The sequence below is a fragment of the Dermacentor albipictus genome, chromosome 8, assembly GCF_038994185.2.
Source record: "Dermacentor albipictus isolate Rhodes 1998 colony chromosome 8, USDA_Dalb.pri_finalv2, whole genome shotgun sequence".
Lineage (NCBI taxonomy): Eukaryota > Metazoa > Arthropoda > Arachnida > Ixodida > Ixodidae > Dermacentor > Dermacentor albipictus.
The window spans coordinates 27,212,108-27,238,470 of record NC_091828.1 but is presented as its reverse complement, the minus strand read 5'-3'; the positions used below and the strand labels follow the sequence as shown (position 1 = coordinate 27,238,470).

General features: G+C 42.9%; 1 protein-coding gene across 2 annotated transcripts in view; it reads right to left on the bottom strand.

The window, feature by feature from the left end:
* The window catches only part of LOC139048706 (monocarboxylate transporter 12-like), a 79,426-nt gene that overhangs the window by 41,704 nt on the left and 11,359 nt on the right, over positions 1-26,363 (bottom strand). For both annotated transcript variants that reach the window (XM_070523201.1, XM_070523202.1), the window contains exons 2-3: positions 3,763-5,331; positions 315-542 (exon numbers count right to left, since the gene is read on the bottom strand). In XM_070523201.1, the coding sequence (XP_070379302.1) occupies positions 315-542; positions 3,763-4,980 (1,446 nt within the window). In that variant the 5' untranslated portion in view covers positions 4,981-5,331. The remainder of the gene's footprint in view (positions 1-314; positions 543-3,762; positions 5,332-26,363) is intronic.

Genomic DNA, 26,363 nt, shown 5'->3' with positions numbered 1-26,363 from the left:
TTAATTTTGATGACACTTCTCACATTTAAAACAAAAAGATAAAGCCTACCGACTGTAGGCAGTATATCTTGTTATTTATGCTATCTGTACTAACATTATGCTTGTTGTCAAAACTGCACTATGAAGGATGAGGAGAACCATCAGCAGATCAGAAAAGAATTATCCTTTTTTTTTTTCATGGTGCTCTTAACAAAAGTACTCTAATGTCAGCACTGTGGACAGTAACGTCTTGATTGCATAGTACAACACACACACTATTTTAAGAAGTGGGTAAATTAAAGAGACCCGACAAGTGATCCGTGCCATCGACTCACCACGCCAAAGGTGTTGAGGATGCCAATGAAGGAGATGAGGTAGGAGGCCCGGTCCTTGTCAACACCCAGCTGGATGGCGCTGTCAGGCAGGTACATGTAGGGGTTGTCAACGCACGCGTTGAGCAGGAAGTTGGAGATGCACAGTAGCGTGTAGCGGCCGTTGAGGAACAGCCTAACGTCCATAGAGTCCTGCAGCACCTCCTTCAAGTCGCTCAGCCACTGGCACGTCTGCATCGTGTTTGAGGGGCACAGTGGTTGGCAGCTTGGCGAGAGAGCACAACACTCGAGAGGTGCGTTCAGATAAGGACAATAATCGCAGGAGTGTGTCCCACCTATATCTTGATTTCAACTGAATTTCAACAAAATTTTCAAACAAGATAGCAAAATTATTCCATAAATCTAAATGATTGTATATGCTCGTGTAATGGTCGAACCCGTGTAAAAGCCGCATCGAGAACTTCATAAAAAAATATCAGCAAAAAATATGTTTATGAATTACCCGTGTATAAGCTGCACCCCCAACTTCTGAGAAGGTTAGCAGTGTTATCTGTTCTGCGGTGTGAGAATTCCGAAGTGTTTCTTTTTTAGTCGGTGGCAAAACAAGGCAGCAGCTGCTGGTCTGTGGGGTGTCACCACTTATTCCAACCAGAAGGTGACGTGCTACGGGAACAGCCAAGAATAGCCAGAGCCAGTACAGCAAGTTCAATAGTAGTTCAATAAAGGCAAATACCACCGAAAATATTTATGAAAAAAAAAAACCTTTTCTCCGTGTAATGGCTGCACCCCCGATCTTCACCCCAAATCTCGGGAATAAAACCTGTGGCCTTTACACGAGTACACACGGTAGCTTACTTTGCAGCATAAGTCCTCCAGTTTCAGAGTGAGAAAATCTTAACTGGAACATAGTGAAAAATGCACCATGGGCTATGACACAATATTTTGACTTTGAAAGAGCCTAAAAAGTAACTGCTTCTAAGCACACCTTACTCATACGATTACTTATGTGGAAATAATATAAACTCAGTTTATTGCACAAGCCAACTACACAAACAAAGTATGACAGATTAAACTTTTGAAGACTCACAAAAAATGGGCCTTTTCTGGAATTTTTTTTTTTTCTGTGGGTTGTAGCAATGAATTGCCATGGGAATTATTTCTGTGCCCACTTTGCTACATTCTGAACACACAAAAAAATACATTTAGTCTCTCTTATGTACTGTGCCTTTGAATTTTGGCAGCAAACTTTGAACAACCTTACTCCTAGAGAGAGCGTGGAAATAAGACCAGGGAAGATGACCAATGCATGCTAAGTTCAAATTGTATAGTCACTTATACAGGACTGAAAGAAGTAATGGAGAATGTGAATGCACTTTTTTTTTCAATATTTTGGAGGCGAATATTCTCAAAACCCATTCTAATCATGGGTTTCGCTAAGTGGATATGACTGTGTTATTATCCAGCTTCATTTCTGCAATGTCAAAACATGCACCAACGTCAATGATTCAGGTTTGAGTTACTGAATTTTAATCATTATACATTAACAAATTGAACAAACCAATTCGCCGTGCATGCAACATTAGACTATTCAACAAATCCATTTGGAGATGCAGTATAGCACTAGCTGCCACTATTTTTTCCAGCATTTATTCAAAAGAAATTACATCGTATAAAAGACCCGAAACACAGCAAGATGTGTTCACATGAGTGCTGATGATACTAGTGTCTAAACCACTTCCTTCAAAAATTGTTAAAAGGAAAAATGTGTTTGTAGGAACTTGTGTGCAACAGCTTATAGCATTTTTATGTGGTCCATTCTCTGGGAAATAAAGCATGGGACTGTAACAAAAGAATTTTTGTCCACGCTAGTTTAACGAGTAGAGATGGGATGAAAAGCTACTGACTTGTTTGTTCTCTACTGAAGAGGGTTTTCAACAAAATGTGGTTCTTATTAATGCTTATAGCATTGGCTGTTGAATCATAAATGCTACTGATGAAGTATGTAGCATGGTTTTGAATGTAGTCTAACAAGGGCATAATGAAATATTGAATGTGCATTGATGTACCAAAGGCCGCAAGGCATTTTGGGCAGACTTTTAACATCATGAATTGCGTTTAATATGCACACTGTCAGATTCATGACCAACATAATTAATGCATTTATTTCATCATATTCTAGAAAAAGCACACGTACAAAGCTACTAAAATTAAAGCAGTCAAGTAGATTACCAAACACGCTATAACATGACATGAACTATCTACATTTTTAGATAAAATCATCATAAGAGTGCTTCTTTACATATAAACACACTGCCCGTTTGCTGCAGCCAATAGCTTACTATCAAGATCATACACTGAAACATCAATGTCACAGGCTACATCCATACATTTATAGGTAGCACAATCACTGGCATGCAGCTTTATGTTGGATGTAATGAATTCAGGGAAATGATTTGCATAAGAAAAGGCTCTAAAACTGAGCTTTGAAATACAATGAAAACGATATCAACATACGAGTAAGACATACCTGCCATTCACAACAGGCTGCTTTCTAGTGATACAACTATGATAGTTGTATCAAAGAAAATTACTAGAACCCTAGCAAGGTCGTCTTCTGTAATAGTAGAACAACTAGACACAATGTAAAATGCTTTCAGAAAAGCCAGAAACACTGAATCAAATTGCAGGCCACTGTTGTATGAATTGAAAATATTGTCAGGTCAATTCACACAGCTGGGTGACACAACTGTAGCTAAAAATTTTAAGATGGGAAATATATTTTAAAAATAATGCCTTCCAATTGTTTTATTGTATACTAGTATATATTAGATGCCCTAGCATTTCTCAACAAACGCTTGTGGGCATGCTTAACCTAAAGCTATAAGCATTATATATGTAACTATATCATTACCCATGATAATGTGGCCAGACACTAAGATCAATAATGCCGAGGAAAAAGTTTTGAGCAGCTGAGCATAACTACTGTCTAGGAGCTGATCATTACTGTGATCACCAGCCTAACTCATGTTCACTGCAGGATGAAGGCCTCTCCTAACAATCTCCAATTACCCCTGTAATGTATCAGTTATCTTCCTGCAACTCCTGCTGTTCTGCATTTCATTAACACAAGTGCCATTTATGTTTACTGCACCTTTCTTATTCTAGTGATATTCTCTTTTACCTTAAGTTGTACTACCTCGCTGGTTGTCCCTGAATGATGTAATGCTTCCAGGCTTTAATTAAATAATTGATTTTCTTACTGTAAGCCCTTTTTAGCTGTTGTGTGCTACAGGGCACGACTTGAGACTGGGCAAGCTGACATTCCCTCACTAGTAAACTTGGAAGCCTGAAGGAACATCAGAGGACAAAAAGACATACAAGGACAAGTGCTTTATTGCGGTCTTAAAGACCCCGATAAGTGAAGCAAAACGAAAACATGGCTTCCACTCACCTTGTCCTCTCCACTGATGGTCAACATGCTGTTGCGGTAGATGTCGGGGCAGCTCGATGCTCGGAGCCGATAGCGGCGGATGTTAAGCATGGCACCGCGGTATGTGAGGCTGCCCCGCTGGAGCCGCATGTTACGCAGGCACGCCGAGTCAGCCCGCTGCTGCAGACGGCGCTCGCCACCCCAGCCGTTCGGCCCGTCGCGGCATCCCAGGGCGTTCGCTGTCGGGCCAGTCGCGGCACTGGCCTTTGAAGGTGGAAGCACAAAGTTGGGTGGCATGCTCTTGATGGTCGAGCTAGGGTCGATGGTGTTCCAGATATTGGGGTGCTGTACCAGAAGTGAGTTCAGGTGGCCCTTCTCCTTGTTGTAGTTCTCGGACAACACGTCCAGGGGCGCACCGCGCTGGTCCGTGATGTACGTCGGAAGCTGAATGAGCGAGCTGCAGAGCCTTTGGTCACTTCCTCCGGCAGCGGGCAGGGTCGTCTTCTCGTGAGTGTCTGTGCCGTTCTCATCTTCGTCGTCATCGCCAAAGAGGTCGAGGTCTCTCATGAGGGCACCAGAAAGCACCATGTTGAGAAAAAAGCCGGCCAGAATGAGCAGCGTTCCCTGCCAGGCATATGTTTCGAGCAGGCGGATGGTTAGAGGAGCGAAGACGAACGTTCCAATGCCTGTGCCGCAGACAGCAAGACCAGTGGCTAGTGACCGTCGCCTCTCAAAGTAGTAGGCAACGCTTACGATGGACGTTACGTAGCAGAGGGCCAGGCCGAAGCCAGACACGCTGAACGTGAGAAAAAGAAACTCGAGGGACGTGCCAACGTAGGAAGCCACAAAGCCACTGGCAGCTAGAAGTGAGCCCACGATGCAGACGCGCCGGCAGCCATAGCGGTCGGTCAGTGATGACGCGATGGGGCCCGTGAGAAGTGGCATGCTCAGGTAGAGAGAGCCCACCCAAGCTGTCTTGCCCTTGCTTTGTTCGAAGTAGTCGATGAGGTCGACGAAGAGGATGCCGAACGACATGGAGACACCGTCGGCGATTAGGTTGATCATGAAGGAGGCAAACACGACCACCCAGCCCCAGCCACCGTCCGGTAGCGTGGCACGGCGGCAGCGACCATCGCCCGACGACGATGACGACGAAGATGAAGACTGCACCGAACAACGCTGGTCTAGCAGTTGCTGGCCAGAAGGCACCTGAGACTTGGGCTCTGTGTCCACAGACATGCTGGTGCGACACACGGGGGCAAGAGTGTTGTTACAACTGGGGCCACGGGTGTCAGGTGGGTTTTGCACTCACTAGGCAGGGGGGTGGTCTCTGCACTACACTGGAGGGGTTCGAGTTTGGATTGTGGCTGCGTGCACAGGGCAGGTGAGGAGGAAATGACTAGCGCGTGCTGCTGCTCTAGGTTCTTGCTGCTGTAGATTTCAGGCACTGATATTCCGAGCTGCTGCAGGAGGACCAATTTTGCCATGGGGCGTTGCAGAGCGTACGACTTGTTACTCAGGCGCAGGTGGTTGGGCGTCCAGACGTGCTGCTCTGGCGGTCTCTCTGATCTGCCGCTGATCCCATCAATTCTGTGAAAGAGGCACAACAACATGCCATTCAGCACATCCTTGAGGGACCAGTGCAATGAACTGGTGATTCAATCTTACCTTCCTTCACATTTCTTTATAAAGGCCGATGGGAAATCACCAAGTTGTGGTGACCAAGTTTCAAAGCACACTGCACGTGCACTATAATGGAGGCCACTTAAATGGGGTACGGAGACTATTTAAATGAAGCCTTAAATGTCGATTAGTATATATTATTTAAACTATCTCGGCACAGCTACGTCGCTGGTAAATGTACAATTTTCTTATTGACAGCTTTTAAATAATGCCTATGGAGGCAATAAATGCAGTCGATGGCTAGCAGATAGGACACACATACTGGACCACGGCCTCTTTTGAGATTTTGACCACACCACAGACATGGTTTCCCACAAGAATATTAGCAGCTCTGTCAGAAGGCAAAGCAGTGAAAGCGACAGCAAACTTTAGCATTGCTCTAACAGTGTCTCGGAAAGCTGCCATGAAGGAGCACCACCAGCAGTGTTGCAGGTGCCGCATTTCAGTGGTGCACAATATGAGAACAAAGAAAAGCCAGTGGCATTTGTTAGCGCCCAAAGAAAGGATCGCATGTGCAAAATGGCCAACTTTAGGCAACAATTACATTACAATGACAGAAAGATGACAATGACAACCATGGCTTCTGACAACATGCTTTCTTGCACTTAGAAATAAGGCACTGCAATTCATTTAACTCTGCTCAACTTCATATGTCTTTTTCGCACCACTCAAAGATGTAGGCAAAGAATGAACAAAGGAAATTAATGGGCTCTTTAATGAATCCTGGAGAGGTTTGCATGGCATCAGTGCCTAGCATGAAACTCTATGTGGGTTTTATGAAAATTAAATGATATGCACAGTGCATGAGACAGTTATGCCACATACACAACACACACTGCAACACTCAACAAACTAACGTGTCTCAATGGGACCAGTGTAAAGTGCCTTCATTGCACGAGATGCACAGGCAGCATTAGTCCATGGGCCAAGAATGTGTTTCTCCATTTTGTTACTCCAATAAATCTCTAGCTATATGTGTATGCAATACATGACCTGCCAAACTCACCTTCTCTTCATGCTCAAGTAAGATGCCAGAAGAATATCAGATACTTCATGTTTGCTCTGCAATCAATATGCTGTTTTCAAAAGTCTCAATAAAAACCAATGCACACCTACGCACACCAGGAGGTGCGTCATAGCTGGTTCTGGTCAACCAATTCGACACATTCTCTAATTATGCTTGCCACAATGCCTCATTGTTTGTGAACGGCTTGCTTGCTTTCCTTGTTTGATCTGCTTATTTTATGCTGCCAAGGTATTTTGCCCGCTACAAATTAGAAAGCCGGTTACTCTTTGGCATATTCTGTACTAAGGTATAGCATCTGTTTTGTGCTGTCGCACATGTAAAAAACAGTGAGCTGTCGCCTGCAACACTTCAGCTCCATATCACAGCAATGGGCCATTGCATATTCGCCTTCGTCAGGAAGACAAGCAAGGTGATTTGTCACGGCCAAAGTGCAGACACTGGCTCCTTGATGGTGAAACACAGCTATGGCGCTTGTACCACACATATTATAGCAACGGTTGAACATAAAGCAAGCAACCACTGAGGTCAAGGAACTTTAGTAAAGACTAAGAAAACATCACTGAACAAAAGAATAAGATTTTCTGATAGGTTCTAAAGAGATGCGAGTGGTTGAACACACACAATCATCTCTCTAGAATAGTTCCTCTTAACTCGCCATCAAACTTTGTCCAAGTTTTTGTGTTTCCTTAGATAGAAACTCAATATCTAGTGCGTGTTCATACTGCTCCTTATAACCATTCTTTTTTTCAGCATATTTCTTGCACCCACCTGATATTCAGGACCACAAAAAGTTGACTGGCTCCCACTAGGCTAAAAAAAAAAAAAAAGCCATAGAACTAGAAGCATTACGGTCAGAAAATAATGATGATGACAAGTAACAAAAACCAGGGCGGAGAATTGTTATAAGGTAGTTGGCTTCGTTTGGTGGTTACTTGAATAAATACTAATCCCCTTAATGTACACCCGTGGCCCTTTGAAGCTGTGCACGTCAGGTGTATATTCACATCACATTCAGACCACGTCCTTCTCGAGACTCCCCAAATAGAGTGCTTCAGTCCAAAAGCAAAATGCATAAATGAGCGCATAGATGAACTACACAAATTAAATGAGACTAGCTCTCTTTCATTACTCCCTCTACATTGATCGGACTGGCAATCGTACACAACCAGTCGCACAGTCAACATTCCGACTGCATTACCTATCCCAGTCTTGGATCCTTCATATTCTTTACCGACCAATGTCTTCACTCAACGCATTCAATGGTTAAGAATTGATATGATAATCTGATGGCTAACCTATTCCATCGTCCTCTCCTCTCCTGCGTGATATGAAACAGACAATAAATTGAAATGCTGCTGCAAAAGTCCACGAGGTAGTAGCTCACCTTCTAAAGTACAATGCAATCCGAACTGAAGAAATTATTGAATAAGGAGTCCAGTTGCAAGGAACAGTCAACCAGCCTTCAAAGCTCCAAAGGCAACACGGCGCAGCAAGACACACTGCGGAATCACAACCACCTGCACTCGCACTCCATGGCAACTACAGACAGCGGTCATGCACAGCTCATGCCAACAACCGGCACAACCACCGCATTCAGGAGCCAGGACACACACTGATGACAACCTTACGATGGGCTCTTTCGACACAGAGGCATATTTTCTGGAATCGAGCGCACAGATAAGCCATTCCCTTTGTTCTCCACTAAAGATAAGTGACGCAACTCAAGGACCCCGCAATGTACACACTCGCAGGAGCAGGAGGACGATGTCTCGCAGACAGCGATAAGAAAAAGGAGAGTCCCTGCCCTGATATTGTAGACCGAGAAGCGGCACTTTCCATAAGAGTTAAAGTACTCAAGGAATCTTTTGAAGAAGCAAATGACACAAGGTATGAATCAATGCAATGAATGGCCGGAGATGGTGTTTGGAGGTATAAAGATAGTGCAAAGTGTATTTGACAAGAGTCGCAAGAGACACACAAGACAGTTTGATTCGTTCTCATCATCATCCTCAGCCTGATTTATGTCCACTGCAGGATGAAGGCCTCACCCTGCGATCTCCAATTACCAATAACGGCATCAATGAGCAATCAGTCTATCACTATATCACCAACTTTGCACCTTATTGTTATCGGACACAAGCACCAAGCACACTCACAGCACCAACTTGTTTCACGATGAATTTGTCACTGCAGGTTTACAGAATGAACACTTAAGATGCTAAATTCCTACCAGTTTGTCTAACCTTTCTTTCTCCTCTTCTTATATATCTTTTAAATGTACAGTCGGTAGAATTGCTTACACAAGACACTAATTGGAGCTTTCAAGTGCCCATAAGGTGCAGAAATTGGCTCATTGTAACTGTCACAACATCAGCATTTGTTTAACCACTACAGCCCGACTTTGTTCTGCACCATATATTTGATGTGACGCTGTGATGCTTTATGAGCAACATCAACATACAATATGCCAACTGTTTTGGCACCAAGCCATACAAAATTTCTTGATATCCCTTGTTTAGCACCAATTTTGACAAATATATAATCGAAGTTACTGGCAGAGTGCCACTGCTGCACCAGTTATTTGTTCCACACTGGATTTTCCTTGGAAAGCATTAACTGAGGTATACAAAGGCATTTTCATACACAATTGAGCATGCATTTCAAAGTCGTGCTAGGCCTGACATTTTTGACAACGTAGTATGCCCTTGTTAAATTTCTGGCTTCAATCTTGCAGTAGCAAGATTGCCAAACAACCAACCTACCAGCCCGCACCCCCTCTCCCACCTCCTCCACCTCCTTCATCATAAGACAGCGGCGTTAAAACAGTGAAATTTCTTAACTCAAATACAACTATCAGAAAAGAAGATTGCACATCGGATCAAGTACCATATAATTTCTAATTCTAAAGAAAAACAAAATATAAAGTTTGCGTGCAACCCATTTGGTTAAAATTGGTTTGATGATGATGTGTGGTGTTTTGTGGCGCAAGGGCCAGGTTTGGCCAAAGAGCGCCATGACAGGTGGTAGTGTTATCGATGTATTATGGAAGATGTGACTTGGCTGTAAAGAGGCCTAAAAATAGTCGCTGTAAATGCGTAAAATCTATGTACTATAAAATTATGGCGGTGACTAATGACGAATACTATGAACATTAAAATCTATCGTAGAGGAATGATGCAAAATAAAAATATATAGGATGGTAAAATTACTTGGAGCACTGCTGCCTCGCCAGAGCCCTTGAAACCCAAGGGCCTAGAGGCATGTGCTATACTAAAGAGCTATCGCAGCGGCATCCTCTGAAGAGAGGACCCGCTACGAACATGTGGGGCTAAAAACATGCAGGACAACATCTTTCAGGAAACTTAGGACTGCGTTGGTGTCAAATAAAGGTTCTGGGCCGAGTAGCATTACGGGATGTAGCGGGATAAAATTGGTTTAGTTGCACCCTGTGACATATGCATACAATACCATTTGCAAGTGCACATCCAATTACCTGAGAACCTTGTAAATGACAAACTACTGTCAGTTAGTTACCTAGCACACAATCACATCACAGTAATGGTACAAGGTGACATCACCTCAGCAGATGCATGTAGTACTGCTCTGTTCATCAAAGGAGATTGATGCAATACTACAGCAGTACAAAACTGTTTTAGAGTGATGCAAACATGGGGAAACCAAAAAACATCGATTTGATTTGCCTAGAGGCAAGGTATTCCTACAGGATGAATGAACATTATTCAGCAGGAGTTATATGCTTTATCATCAATGGATACCCTCCGACTAATGCCTCTGCACAACAGCCATGGCTCCCTATCTGCAGAATAATTCAGAACAATACCCACTGGCATCGGTCTACCTAGCTCCCACAAGGCTCCAGTAAGTGTTATAATGCATTATAATAAATAACCAAACACAAATATTTGACAACTTGAAGTTTTGCATTCTCAAATCAAATGCGAATCACATAGCAAAGACTATTCGTGGTTGAACTTCGAATAATTGCACGCCCCTACAGAAAAGAAAAATTGAGAATTTTGCTTTCTTGATCAGTTAGTTGCTATATAAACATGATGGTCACTGCCCGAATTGTGTTGCAAAAGATTTCCTGCCTGCACTGTTTTTAGTAAACCTTCAAGTACCCAAGGCATTTCAGTAGTCAGTATGAAAAAGTGAAGTAGTTAGGAAACACAGCTCCATGCACTCTGCAGCCACTTCAATGCTTGTGCTTTTTACTTTGTATTTGCCAACTGCTGAAGTACCTCGATGATTGAATGTCTATATGACAGCACACTTCACACATTGACATGTGTATTTGCCGACACAAGTTTATGGAATCCAGAAAAGTGGGAAAAATTCCAAACAATTTTGTAGCTGGAGCATGGAGCTAAAAAGTAGATGTACTGCATAACTGCATGCTTTATATGTTGGTTCCATGCCTAGGCAGAAGATTATTTGGCCTTTTTTATTGCAGTAACAAAAAAAAAACTTAAAGTCAGCAGATTTCAATTCCTCAAGCTGTCAACTGTAACGAGGTCACCAGTTATTCCTCGGAATGCCGCAAAACTTTTTGAAAAACACTCTTGCAATCCAGTGAAAAGGCCTCAAACTCTACACACTGACACAGCACCCACCTAAGTATAACAGAACCGATAAACCAAGCAAACTGTCTCAAGCCTTAACTACCATCACAGAAAAGCTTTCTTAACAAGAGAACAAGAACGTATTTATACAGGTGACTACATATGAAAATTTTTTTATTTGGAGCATGGGTGGATATATATATATATATATTCCGGTGTCTGGTTGCAAAGTTCCAGAATTCCGGTTGTACCCCGCACCTCCACCAATTGTAAAGGGGGTTTATTCGGGTCGTGCAGAAGCAGCGACCAATGCTGCAACAGCAGGTAGGGCACAGCCAGCGAACGAACTGGGTACAAGCCACGCGATGGCAACGGGGCTTTTCAGCCTGCCGATCTTCTTTGTCACAATATATATATGTATATATATATATATATATGATATGTGGTTTTTAATGGCGCAAGGGCCAGTTATGGCCAAAGAGCGCCATGGCAAATGGTAACTTAAAGGACTTATTCTGAATGGCGTGGACAGCGAATTTATTATGGTAGGTGCGACATGGCTGTATAAGGGCCTACAAACTTTCGCCTTAAATGACGTAAATATATAGCTATTAAAATAATGACACTGATTAGTTATGGACTGGACGATGGCTGTTGTGTTTTGATAAAAAAACATACGAAAACGAAACAACAGTTACACTAGAGCATCAAGATGGCCCTCAAATACAAGGGCTGGTAATCACATGTTAAAATTATATATATAAATGTATACATACAGATGTATATATATATATATATATATATATATATATATATATATATATATATATATATATATATATATATATATATATATATAAGTCAAAATGCATGAGCCATCAGCAACAAAACAAGGTTTTTCCCAAGTGATTTACTCCAACAAACAGCAAAACCTGTGAAGCATTCAGGGGTTGAAAGTAAAAGATAATATTTTACCTCATAAATTTATGTAACCCTACCGAGTAAAAGATATGCTCAGCAGTTATCTCTTATACAGCCACACACAGCTCCAACATGATCCCAACAGTTGAATAAAGCATTCAGAGAACCTGTCAATCACAAGTACCCACTACTACACTCTTAAATACCGACTGTGCTAACCCACCTCATTGAACAATTACTTTCAGAACTGACTGTTTTGGCATACCATCCTCACCAGTCGTCAAAGGAGAGGGCGTCAAAGGTACTATTACACTTCTATAGAGGCGATAAGACTTGTGCAACCTGCGCAGACAAGTTTAGCGCTGGTCCATACTGACTTGCACCAATGCCTTTGGGCGCGTATTATGTGCAGTGTCTCCTTTCCATTCTTCAACCTCGCCTTCTCTGCGGCACTTGGTGTGGAGTAGCAAGCTGGATTTTCTGCACTGGCCTACCTCCCTGGTTGACATCCATGCCTCTGCTCTTTCATTGCACAAATGTAAGAGGGAGGGCACTGAGGTCAACCAGGGAGTTCACCTAAGCCCATCAGACGAATTCACCTGAGGCCATCAAAACGACTCTAACGGTAGTCGTCGAGCACTACTTGACCGATAAGGGCAAAAAGGGTTTTCGCTGGTAATGCAAAGGGCACAGTAGGCAAAAAAAAAAAAAGGCAAGATTCCAGGAATGGAAAGTGGACGTTCTGGAGTGGGCAAATAAAGCTCACTATCTGTTCCCTACGCCAGTTTGCACACTACAAGCGTTACTTTACTGTAGCAAAGGAAAGAAGAGTGATGGTAAATATGCGGCATTTGTTCAGCGCACCTCATTGTGTGCGTCACTACTCTTCATATCACTTAGCTGAGGCCAAATGCAGTGTCAAGGAGTGACACTAAAAATCAAGCGCTCAGTCAACTTCTTTATTCACCACGAACTGGAACCATCAGCAGCCGTACAACGTCGAGTTGCGAGAAGAAGAAATGGCAGGATATGCACAGCCTAAGAAGCTACAAAACTTCCCGAGATTACTAGCAAGAGGGTTTGTGCCTATGAAGCAGAATGGTAACACTGCCTTTTTTTAACTGTGCTTATCACTGTGCTTCCATTTTTTTTTCACCAGACCACTATCACTACTACGTAACATGTGAAGCACTTACTGCAATGAGCACAGTTGTAGAATTGTCCATTAACATTTAAAATAATTAGCACACACAAATTTTGCGCAGTACGAGACAGAAGGCCCGAAGGAATGAATGAACAAGACAAAGTAACTCAAACAATGTGCCACTGTTAGTGCAAGTTATAAACCCGTGCCTACCATGCACACAGAGTGTCTCATCACATTGTGGACACTTCACACAGGTAGGATCAACACGGAATTGCAGACTTCCTTATAGAAATTCTAAGTCAGGGATAAATAACCTGAAGCTGAATCCCTCCAAGGTTGTGAACCTCCCGTGCTCGCTCTCCAATGCAATGTCAGAACTATGCTAGAATAATAGTTAAAAAATTGTTTGTGATGTTTATAGCCATAGGGCTTACAGACGCATGGAGCGTCACACATTTTATTGATTTCTTTGGGGTCTACCATCCCAAAGCAACATGAGGGGTCTATGAGAGGCACCATAGACAAGGGCTGCCAAGCAATCTCGAACATGGCCCTGTGTTGCTTACTCTGTACCCAGTGCTAGGTGCAATGTGGTTCTGCACCTCACCACAATAAGGAATCAAGCCCACAACCTTGTGCTCAACAACAGGATGCCACAGTCACTAAAACATCGTGGCAAGCATGACACATCTGAAAGATGCCAAGTGCCGTCCTAAATGTCTTTCTCTATAGTCCACATCAGTCAAATGATTGGTTGGTTGTTTGATTGACTGTTATTTTTTTTCCTTCAGATGATACAAGTTGAAAAAGGGAGGGCCAGAAAAAAAAGGCCTCAGTCTGACAAAGCCCTGGTCAGGGCAGTAACCTATATGCTTTGGAGCAACGTGAATTGGGAAGCCATTCAAAATGGGCCGAGAGACTTCTGACGCAATTGCATACGCACTTGGTCCAGCTGTGTTGGCATTGTTTGATGCCAGAAACCGTTAAGGCGAGGTGCTATATTTACCTCAGACCAACCCCCTAACCACCCACCCAGCCTGTCGCAACCTTGCACTTGGCCTGTCCACAGAGAATGCAATCAATTCAAGGCCCCTCCTTTGTTTGTTTTCACGATGTAAGTGACGCGTGACGATGCCCAACAACTTCTTCCAGGCCTGTATGCGCTTGAGTCATCACGCATTGATTAAGATGGGAAGCAGAGGGGGAGGGGAGACTTGGGCATTTGCGTGTGCCCCTTATTTTTCGTGTTGTAACCAGTAGGAAGTGCAGTAAAGAGAAACAAGTGAAACATCCCCCTGCACAAGGCAGCAAAGGCGGCAGGTTGTTTGGTTGCTGCACAGGTAAGCAGCAGCCATTTGGCAAGCTGCCAGGTAGGGGAAGACCCCACAAAAACGCGGTCAGAAGAGGAGCTGCACATGAGTGCCACTTTTATATGCATCTGGGAGACTGCTTGCATTCGGAAGGGGACAACGGAAACCTAGCGAGACTCGCAGCGAACATGACAACAACAAAAGGAAAACAAAAAGAACAGAGTTGTTTACGTTTGGAAGCAGCTGCACAATAGAAACAGTGCACAACAGCAGCACAAGCGCAGGGCCTAACCTTTAGCCTTCAATATGGCAGTGTCTTCAATGCGCCACTTAATTGACCACAAACATGGGCAAGTTTCATTTTAGCATGGACCGGAGAAACATCGCCTAGGGGGAGGGGGAACCCTGGCGGAGGGGGCTTAGGCCCCAGAGACTCCCCCCCCCCCCCCCTCCTTCGTAGTCGGCACCTATGTGGAGGGGGATGGTAGGAGATGGCATGCACTTTCAAAAACTGCCCTTAGCACACACATTTACAGCATACATATGGACTTTGTTAACAATGATTCAACTTGAAATGCAGCACACAAATAGACTTGGAACAGCAGAGATTTGTGGTAACTTGTGATAAGCAACGCATTAATTTTTTATCCCACTGAACTTTTTAGTGACTCTACCATCGCCAATTTTGCCGGCTTCGGTAACTATGCTGTATAAGCTAGCTCAAAGGAAGTATCCCTCTATTACATACAGCATCTTGTGCCACTCCATCTTTAAACACCTTTAAAACATTTTTAGGAAATTTATTTTTTTTAAACATAACCCAACAGTTGTAAAATCTTAGAATGAGCCCAAATTCATAAAATTTATGAAAAATGCGGGAGAGTTGGCAAGTATAAAACAGTTAACAGAGAGGAAAAGAAGGAAAAAGAGCAGACTGGCAACCACCACCAAAAGGGACACAACGCCTGCCTTGTCTTCAGAATTGAAAAGATATTGACAAAGTCGAAGATAGCAAGATGAGAAGAGGAAAGCAAAAACAAGATGAACGGTCACAAAGACTAAAGCAAAACAGTGACAATAAATAGGGGACAGCAGCGGGAAGAAGAAAAAAAAAGTCACTGCAAGTATTACTAATTACAAGGGAACAATTAAAAAGAATTGCAAGGTCTCATCCCAGTTTCATAAAACATTAGGATTTCTTTGTTTTGGCTCGTATGACCCATTTAATCCAGAGAAAAACTCACTCGCATCAGTCCTGCTTTAGCCCTCAAGGGACTCGCTTAAAGAGACATTGGAAAACTAAGAGCCATGTACAAAGGGGAACCCAAAATTTCTTTTCAGATATTCCACATTTTATAGTCACATTTTTTTTATTTGCATATTGCATCAAGCGTTGCCAAACATTAATCACCTTCAATGGGATCTCCCTGATAAGCAATGCACATGTCCCAGCGCTAAACTCAAAACAGTCCTGGAAACCCTGCAAACTAGCGGGCCTCTTTGCTTTCATTGTTTTTCCTCTTCATGTCCTATGCATCTCAAAAATACTTTTCTCTAGGCTCTCGCCTCAGCCTTGGAAGTAAAAGATCACAGGGTTCAAGATGTGGGGAGAGCGGGAAGGATGAGGTCGTCCCAAGTTTTGTCAGGAAGTGCCACATATTCAGTGACACCGAAGCGGCACCGTTGTCATGGCGCACAAGCCACTCGCCCGAGATCCATAAATGAATCGGGGCATTTTCTTCTAACTACATCACGCAACCGCTTAAGGACTTCAATGTAAAAATGCTTAATGACCATCTGAACTTGTGGTACAAATCCTGACTTAAAAATGTGTTTGGTGCCAAAAAATCTCCCAGGAGGAAACTCCGCTTCATGCCCAAATGCTGCTCTTTGAAGTGTGCTGTCGCAAACCAACGCAGACAGCAACAGAGGCTCAATAGAAAGCAATGCAGCAAGCAGACAAACCTCTACACAAAGACTGTTTGTACACATATGCACACGTCTGATAGACGAGCCAGCCAGCTTGCAAAAAGTGCCCTGCTGTTTCTCTCATTGCTGCCTCAACTTGAAAGGATGCTACACACCAGAGTTTTCTCCACAATCTTAAGACTGCCTTCATTAATTACAACAAGCAGCCATTATAAACAGCTACAACAGGCAACCACTATAAGCAGGCCCTTGTAAGTCCAGGCATTCGTGTCCAAAGCAGACGTCGGTGCAGCAGAAGCCATAAAGACTTGATGATGGTGGCAAAGTTCCTCATGAGCAGACGTCACTGACTAGCCAGAGTCAACAAATGGGCCACAATAAGACACGTGCACGGGGAAAGAAAGGCAGAGTAACACATTGCACGTGCTGGTCGTAGCCTCTCAGTGTGGCACAGTGTTCACAAGTTTCCATTGTGCGAGATCAGCAGACTTTCCTTTTCACTCAAGTCAGATATCGGCTGGCACTCCTTGTTTGCTCCTCACAAGACCCTTACTGATGCCTGCAATCGTGTTAATTTCTGAAGTGGCCATAAGATAACATGGCTGAGAGGTTTATCGGCAGCCACTCTGCTGTCAATTGGCACACGTCCCTGATAGATAAGGTCATGTTCGCTGGTAGGACTCTCGAGTGCCCTTGAGAGCCTTGACAGATAGCTGCGACGGGTGAAACTGATATCAGGCAGCCTCACCTTTGAGAAAGGAGGCACACCTAACTATTGCGAAAGGCTTGTTTAAAGAAGATATCATGTGAAATTGCTTCTAGTACATTGAAGCATAAGAGGAAGGGGTCACATTCGTAACAAGAATAGCAGAAAAGATAGACAACAATCTTGATCCACCATCAAAGCCCTTGCCTTAGCAAACTGCCAGAAATATTGGAAAAATGTACCAGTCTCAGGTAACAAAAGAAAACTACGCTTTTTTGCAGTACCTAAGGCAAATGACGCGTATGAGTACTGACCAGCAAACCTAATGTGTTGCTTGTTTATTTGTAATGAAAATTGTGACATCTATGCCTGTGCCACAAAGCACAAAAACATCTGGCACTTTCTGCGTGAGTCAGCCTTCTGTGTCATTCTTAACAAGAGCTGGCATACCTTGAAAGTAATGCATAGATTGTTCTTCTATGCACCATACAGAATGTCAGAACTTCCATTCCAAATATAAGACATTAGAGGTGCCACTTGGCACCTGTGTGCATAATTTCTTGTTTGTGTCCCCTAATAAAGGACTGCTTTCTTCAATTATTTACCCAACCACGCACCGACCAAATGGCATTAACTAGCATGTGAACGTGCTCCCTTTTGCACCCTCAATCACTTGGAAAGAACTTGCAGCCCCTCTAGAATACACAAAAAGCAGTGACCACCCTAGGCTCAAGCTCTGCGAGCTGCAAGTTCTAGTTTAGTCAGCTGTTGCTGCATAATTACTGATGCACTGGTACAAACGCTGGACCTTCAAAGGAAACAAAAAGTTGCACCAGCAAGAAATACAGTAGCGATCAAGTTAATGAAAGAGAAGCAGTTTATTTACAGCCAATATCCAGCAACACTCGACCCTGTATAAATGGCTGGACTAGGGTGGCACGGGATGCAAAGGCCTCTGCGCTGAGGGCGACTAGACAGAACTGGTGCAGCTAGCATGTTGCCAAGTAAATAACACTCCTCACGGCCATGCCGCATACTCCTGCACTGGATACCAGGCCAGGAGCATCAGAGAGTACAGCAATATCCATTATTGTTTGCCTACAATGAGTGTAGCATGGCATAGTTGAACCATGCATGAGCACTAAGCCCTGCGCCTAGGCTTTGTGGTCGGAAAAGAGCAACACAAGCTAGGTGCCTGCTATATATGGAAAGCATCTTTCCTTGCTTGGCGAGCAACACTTCATTCTTCACTAAATTCTAGAGTGGGTCAGATGAAAGGTGACTAAGACCTGTCTACCTCAGACAAAAGATAAATAAAAGACAAAGCGCATTATGGTCCTAATCACTGAGTGTAACGCTTAGTACTGTCTATTATTTGCCTCATTCATCAAGAAAAAAGAAATGAAGCTTATCCACAAAGACGAAGCCCAACAGTACAAGGTGCACTTGCGCACACTTCATCCTTTAACAGCTGTAAACGTCTAGGCAGGCAAATGTACACCAACAAGCACCAACTCGAGGAAGTAGCGCAACTGCATATCTCCCTCAACCAGCCTGCAACCTCAAGCGAGGCCAATCAATGGCTTCACGCATTGCCAGGCACTTAAGAGTTCACAGCCACATCGCGCATGAGCGGAATCAAAACAATGCCTTGGTGCAGTGGAGGGAGAACAGACCCCATGCACACAATTTTGAGCACGCATTGACGCTTTCAACATTGCATGTCTTTGCAGTGAAGGTGCTGTCAATGCCTCTGAAAGGACTACAAGTTGATGACACTCGTCTTTTACACCCTAATCAAATGGGCAAATTTAGTGTCCCTTTTGGCTAGAGCATATAAATGCCGTTTCACACATAGCAGGCAAGGTTAATTAACAGTTTGCTACCCTACGCGTGAGGAGAGGGATGGAGGGGGGCGACAGAGAGTGAATTGACATGGGCCTAGATCAATCACTCCTATTAAAATACAGCACGTCTACAGTCAGACACTGAGGTCTGTAGCCTTCATGTTCTGCAGAAGAGCTCATGTGATAAGGTGTGAGGCTAGGCTCTTGAGATTGTTGCTTTAAGAAAAGGCCACAAGTTGTAGTCACAGAATGTGAAGTAGTTAGTTCCATAGGAAGAGTCGTAGGTCAAAAACAACTGCACTGCGAAATGTGTGGAGCGATAAGACTTCTATGGCCACAATACTTACAAAGCCTGCTAGGTATGAAACAGTATGGCTGCTGCAAGTGCCTTTTTTTTTTGGCGTCTTTTAAAATTATGTGCTGACACAATGCTGAGTTGTCAAGGATACTTAACGGAACCGAGGGGCAATATTTTCTGCGAGAGAGAAAATACAGCGGCACCTCACACAAGTTAAACACAGTGGACCAACAGACATAATTGTTCCAACTATCCGTTATACTAATGACACGAATGTAAACAGCAGCACTAAATTTTTTCGTTCTTCCATCTGGCCAGAACCGAGCTAACCTTACATCCCTAATCCCAATGTTTCTTTTTTCACCCTAGCCATTTTTCACTTTTTCTTAGTTGACCTTTAACGTCTTATACTTTATTTAGTTATTAAATTTTTGGTCTGTCTCCATTCTCTCTCCGCCAACTTTCAACATGAGTTGCATTCGTACTCATTGCTTTCACTTGCCATCTGAACTCTTTTCTCTTGAAAAGCCCTTGGCGTTCAGTTCCCTTTAGCTCTCGTTATTTTGATTTTTCACTGCTCGTTTTTCAACTTTTCAATATTCTCTAGTTTTACTTCATGTTTTCTGGAAAGACTACGCCCACTGGATTGACAGTGCCTGCTTGCACATGAAGATTCCTTTCAATTTTTGACCCTCTTACTTGTGTGAATGTGTCACTTTGCCTGCTGTGTGTATGGTCCCCAGGTCCCCTCAATTTGTCTATAACAACTTTTTTGCCTCGAGGACCCCCAACATTGTGTTGGAAATAAACCAAAGTGAAGTGAAGTGAAAGCAGACAGCAGTAGCAGCCCTCGGCTCCCCAACCTCTCTGAATTACCAGCGCTCAAGGATGGCACCGGTTTTCATGCACTGTTGTTGCAATGACATTTGACGATAAGTAGCTGGCTATCCACAAGGTGGATACCCAGCTACTTATCGGAACGCCGACAATATGTGCAATAGAATGACCATGCTTCTGATATCGTTCCGTTCATTTCTGGTGTGCCGCAGGGCTCTGTGCTAGCACCATTTTTGTTCAATTTATACATAAACGACATAACATACCACGTTGATGTGAAGGTGCGTCTCTTTGCGGATGACTGCGTGCTATACCAAAAAATAAACACTCATGCAGACCAAATAAGGTTAAACACAGCTTTCGGCAACGTCATAAAGTGGTGCAATACATGGCAAATGTCAATCAATATGGAAAAAACTGTAGTGATGTCTGTCACAAATAGGAAAACAAAACTTAATTTCTCTTATGGTACTGGCTACGGCGTTCTCAGAACAGTAACTGAAAAGAAATACCTTGGTGTGATTATTTCTGATAATCTCAGCTCTAAAACCCAAGTACAAAACATTACCAAAAAAGCAATGAACAGTTTATACTTCCTTAAGCGCACCTTGTGCTTTGTGACTTCAGATACCAAGTTACTCGCATATAAAGTCCTTATCTGTCCAATCTTAGAATATGCAAACGTCGTCTGGTTTCCATATATGCAAAAAGATGTACACATGCTCGAATCAGTTCAACGAAAAGCTGTTCGTTTTATCTACCATAGATACCGGCGCACTGATTCTCCTACAGAGCTGCTTTCCTACGCAAGCCTAGACACCTCATCAAGCCGCGTCACGCTCCATAGACTCAAGTTTCTTTATCAATTAATTCATAACGAATTTAACATGGATCCTGCTACTTACATTAGTTTTAATCGTTCTAGACAAACACGTCACAAGCATGACTTTACGATTAATGAATACTCTTGTGCTAACGACACATATTACTTTTCCTTCTTCCCTCGAGCCATAAGAGAATGGAACGGCCTAGATAAATCTATAACTGCGCAGGATTTCTTGAAAAAGTTCGCTGAGCTCGCAGCCTCGTCAGTCTTGTCAACAATCCACACCTGATGATCATGTTCAGACTGTATTGATATTGTGTTGCCCACTCTGTGTGTAACTGGCCTGTTACTGTACTGTATACTGTTTGTATTGTTGCCCGCTTGATGTGTAACTGGCGTATTACTGTACTGTATTCCTGTATCTTTCTGATAAATCCACTCCTGTAACAGTCCCAGTGGGACTAACAGTATGTTAAATAAAAAAATTTAAAAAAAACACATCGTTGGGTGACAAGACAGGTACAATTTGAAACTTGCAACATATGCCATAGAATGGGCAATTAAAAGCTTATTGAGTGAAATTTTGTTATTCGACAATTATGTATTTCAACTTCTCATGAAAGTACACCTCCATCTCTTGAAGCAATCCAGCTCAAGCACTAGAATTGTGCCGTCTGCCACAGGCAATTTTAAAAAAAAAATTCTTGTAGGGTTAAAAAAGCACCCAATATACTCATACTCTTTCTGCATTTGCGATAGCCCTGGCTCTTTTAAAAGTACGCTTCCATCCTGCAAACAGCAGATTTCTGACATAGACCATCCATTTTCTTTTTTTTTCTTCTAATATTAGAGACATTTAGCTCAGCAGGGTTTACATTTCGCTCCGCTCGCGGTCTGCACCGTTGCACCAGTGGAGCGGCTCGAGAAAAAAGAATTTTTAGCCCGGCGGATCACTCACCCGCTCGAGCGGAGTAAAGAGCAGGGCACTCTGCTGCCCCACCTAGTGGTCCGAATAGGAGTTACTGAGAAATGAATTTGAATTACGCTTGCTTTTATAATGCAAGAAATGTTGAATAAAGATATATTACATGTTCTCAGTACATTATTTGTTAATAATGTACCGAATACTAATGTACGGGTCAGCGCCGCAGTCGCCGCCGTCGATGTAGAACTGCCGCCGTTCATGTTTGCGGCTGCCATCTTGCAGTTCCCATACACGCCCGCGCGTGCTTACGCACGCTCGCGTGCTGCGTATGCCCTCCGCTGGGGAGTGCTTTCCAGCGGGCGTAAACGCTGCTCCGTAAAACTGCTGGCCGCCTCAGCGTTGTGCGCATGCGCAGTCGCGTCTCCGCTCGCCCGCTCCGCTCCGCTGGCCGTAAACCCGCTGGGCTAAAACTCTCTATTGTCAAAGTTTTCATTAAACATAAACCTAAACAAAAATCATTAAGCTTACAATTCAATTGCATGTATTAGAATATCTGAAGCAGGGAAGATTTATATTTTTTTCAGTGATATGAATTGTACCGATTATTTATGAATACAGTTTGTACAAAGCTCATATAAAGAGTTTACACATGCTCCAAACTAATGCATCATATTTTTTGCTTGACGATCTAACAGATAGTGTTGAGTGAACTGGATCATCTGTGCTTGGTGCAGCATTACAGAGTTGTTGCTTAAAGCTTTCAGACTTTTTTGTTTGTTTGTTTGCAGTTCTTGTAAAAAGATTGATTATAAATCGAAACTGTGCTGCCAGCAGGGAATCACACTTATGTTTTTCAGTTAATCCCTGCAAATCTAGCTCAAAATGTACGCACCTGGCAAGATACGTGTACACTCCACGACATGAAAGAATCTATGTGCAACCTCGAAATGAGGCTCAGAAGCGACCAAAAAGATTCACCGAGATCACATGCTCGAATGGAGCAAACTCGTTTGTGGGAGGTGTCCAAGACGCGAGTGCAGCATATCTTGCAATGGCTGGCCCCCAGCAGCTGCTACACTCGTGGTCATCACGAGCGCTCCACGCGGTGCCCCACGACTCCCAATAAAGCAGAGTCATGCAACGACACAACGAGCGAGATAAAGATAAGCAGCTGCCTCGTGGAAGCAGAAGACCCTGCGATGGAACTATATGCAGCTCCTGTGGAATGACAGCAAACTAAAGCAAAGAAAAGAATATCTCCAGTGCACGTGGTTGCATGTTTGCTACAGATTGTGCATATTTTACTACATAATGTGTCCCACGCCAGCAGCGGACAACGAGTGCAATGAACAGCCAGATACACTGGCTAGTTTGGATATGAATGTTCCTAAGTACTAGTAATGTGATTGCGTTATTTTTTTGCTGTCACAACGAACAACGAAAAGTTGACAATGATATGGATAAGTGTATTTTTGCCAGTATAAGTTGTCTGGCCATTATTTTTTTTTTCTGCACAAAAAATACCAATTTGCAACCTCAACTGCTTAATGTCCACCAAAATTACTCTTGCTTTCTTTTATTTTTTTGTCACTAATATGAGTGCTCGTTTAACACTCATTTTTGTGCAACCATTTTCTGTGTTTGCTGCCAAGCCTCCACCACTTTCAAGCCACCCTTTGTTGCTTTTTGTTCCCGAGTTCTCTTTCTATGTATTGTCACAAAAATCAATAAATTTCAAACTTCAGTGGTCAATTAGAGTGACAGGGTAGGTGCATCAAGAGGAAAACAGAGTCGAGGGCAACACAGGGGTATATGAACTGATGAGGACAGAAAATTTGCATGCGGAGTGAAAGGTTCTGTTGCGGGACAGAAAGGCCACCAAGAGAAGCCATTGTTCTACAGTGAACCTAAAGGGTCACAAGATGGATTTTAGCTCTGGTTATGCTTTGTGCAAACAACTGACCATGATGCTTTCAAGTGTGCTCTACAAACTTTGTACTGACCTTTTTTCATTAAGCTACTAGCTAATCAACCAGTACTCATTCCTTAACCAGACCCTAAAAAGTACTGCAGGCTCCATAAAGAGGTTTCTCACAACATAAACTTGGTTTTGTTGCACTGTCGGCTTCACATTTTTTTAACTTGCTCCGAGCTACTTGGAACACCTTGTACATGCTCCTGTATACCTTTGAGTACATTGTGAACTTGTTTACTCTTCTTAGCTCTCTTTGTGCTTGATACTATGAGGCCATGATGTCTTTCTTTATATATTATTATATTTATTATTGCTATTGAAAATAAGCAGCTGTCATCACTCTAACGTAAATTTAATCTTCTTTTACATTACTTTAAACAACAAAGGAGAATTGAAGGAACAAACAACTAACAGTAAGAGTACTGCAGAAACCTGCAAGTTCAGGAAAAGTCACTGACAGGGAATGCCGACATGCATCCAGACTTCATTAATGCATGCCAGCATTTAGATTCATTTCAATAATCATAGTGCAGATTTATGAAAACTCATCTGGCTGAATTGTATTAAACACAATTACCTATAAGCTACACAAACTGCAGAGCGATTGAACAGAAAATGAGGGTTTCATAAAATTGCGTCTGGTCAACGATCCTCATGGCAGGTGAAAACAGAGCTTCGAAACTGGTGAAAACTGTTTCGGTCAGAGATATGTCGTAATGTCAATTCTAAGTGATATGGGCTCTGTTTTAATCTACTGCCGCCTAATAGGAATTTTTATCACTGTAGTACATCTTTAATTTAAGGCATCTGATGTAATCATGCCGTGCATTTATTGCTTTTCCTTTTTAGATTCACAGAGAATTCCAACTGGCCTCATGCCACGAGGCTAGTACGAGTAGACTGATAAAAGAATGTCACACTGATAGATTAATAAACATCAACTTATTTTGAAAAATACAAGGTTCTGCAGTTAAAAAAAAACAGCGCTTACATGAAGCTTACATCAACAGACGATAAAGTCAAGGAAACCATAGAAGAAATTACCTTTTCTTGACAGCAGATAAACGGAAAAATTTCGCTAATGGGGGCAAGACCCACGACATATGCAATGCCCTACAGATTAAACTACAACAGCTACACATTTGTGTACGTGTACCAAAGGCATCAAGGTTTCCAGAGTTGACGAGACTCACATGCTATAGTGAAGGTTAGCGTTACGCACTTCCAGAGCTATGATGGCTATAAATACCCCAATAAGTTCATTAAGGGACAGCCGCTGTTGTGGCTCAATAGTATGTGGAGCATCACAAGCATCATGCAGAGGTTGTGGGTTCGTATGTGCTGCAATGTGGGCTAGTTGGTTGTACACAGTACGTAGTTCCTTTACTGCACTGTTTTGGTACCGGGTAAAAAAAACAAACGAACAGGACACGGGAAAATAATTTTTATTTTGTACATGTTAGCATTACGTTTACATGAATAGGACAAGCTCATACCCCCCCCCATCCTACCTATTGATATAAATCTAATGCTAACACATGCAAAATAAAACAATTAGTTTCGGTTCCTGCCCAAGCCCTGTACTGTGTTTTGTGCATCAAAACTGTGTGGTAAAAAACTATGAATTGTGTGTTCAGTACCCACTGGCAACAAGTTGTCTGTTCATCCACTCTCATCTTTTTTATCGTTATATCTACAATACAATTAAAAATCACAGCCGATTTCCCCTGCTCTTTCCCTGGTTTCATTGTGCATTTGCTTCGTGTGGTTGTTAAAAAAATTAAAGCCACTTCAGTTCACCTTATCCTTCCTGCTATAAAAACGGGATAGGCTGGAGTAGGAGCAACATCTCAAGTGTGACAGATCAAGTTCAAAGCAGATAGCTGAAATGTAACTTGATGTCTGGTTTGCCCTTCAAGTGTTAGATGTGACCAGTTTTCCTCTCACTTCCATATGGTGTGGCAGTGACTGTTTTATCATCTTTCAGAAGCAGTCCCTTTCTTTGCCTTGCTTCCTTGCTGGCAAAATGATAAAAGATAGCTTCGCTGTTTGTTATGGCCGGTTTACACAAATACCGACTGCATCCTGGTTTTAAGTCACTGTGCCTGTATGTGGTTTTACACACGACAAGCCTGAATTTAAGCCCGCAGCTTGAACGAATGTTGTTTCTGCAATAAGTGCAATTTGTTTGAGAAGACGAAGCCTTTACGAACTGTTGAGCTTGCTTCCCCAGTGTAGAAACTGTGCAGATATCTGTTCCTCAAAGAAAGGGTTGTGACACCAACTGGCCCTCACCAGGTTTCAGCATTACAAACTGACAAGCGCAGCGCATAGTCATGCGGTGACAGATTTGTCTGCGAGGAATCGAATTGCCGCACATTCCAAAAACACCTGAAACTTCCAGCCAGAAAGCCAAAGTCACATGTACACATAGTTCCTTATAAGAACACTACCTGCAATGTCACCGACTGTCGCACGTGACCTTGGTGACTTGTTTAATAAGAACAAGGCACTGGAAGTGTGCCGTGCAGCTAGAAGAGTAAGACAGTGGAAAAAAAAAAGCAACATTCCATCCTCGACAAGCATCACACATTGCCTCTGTTCTTGT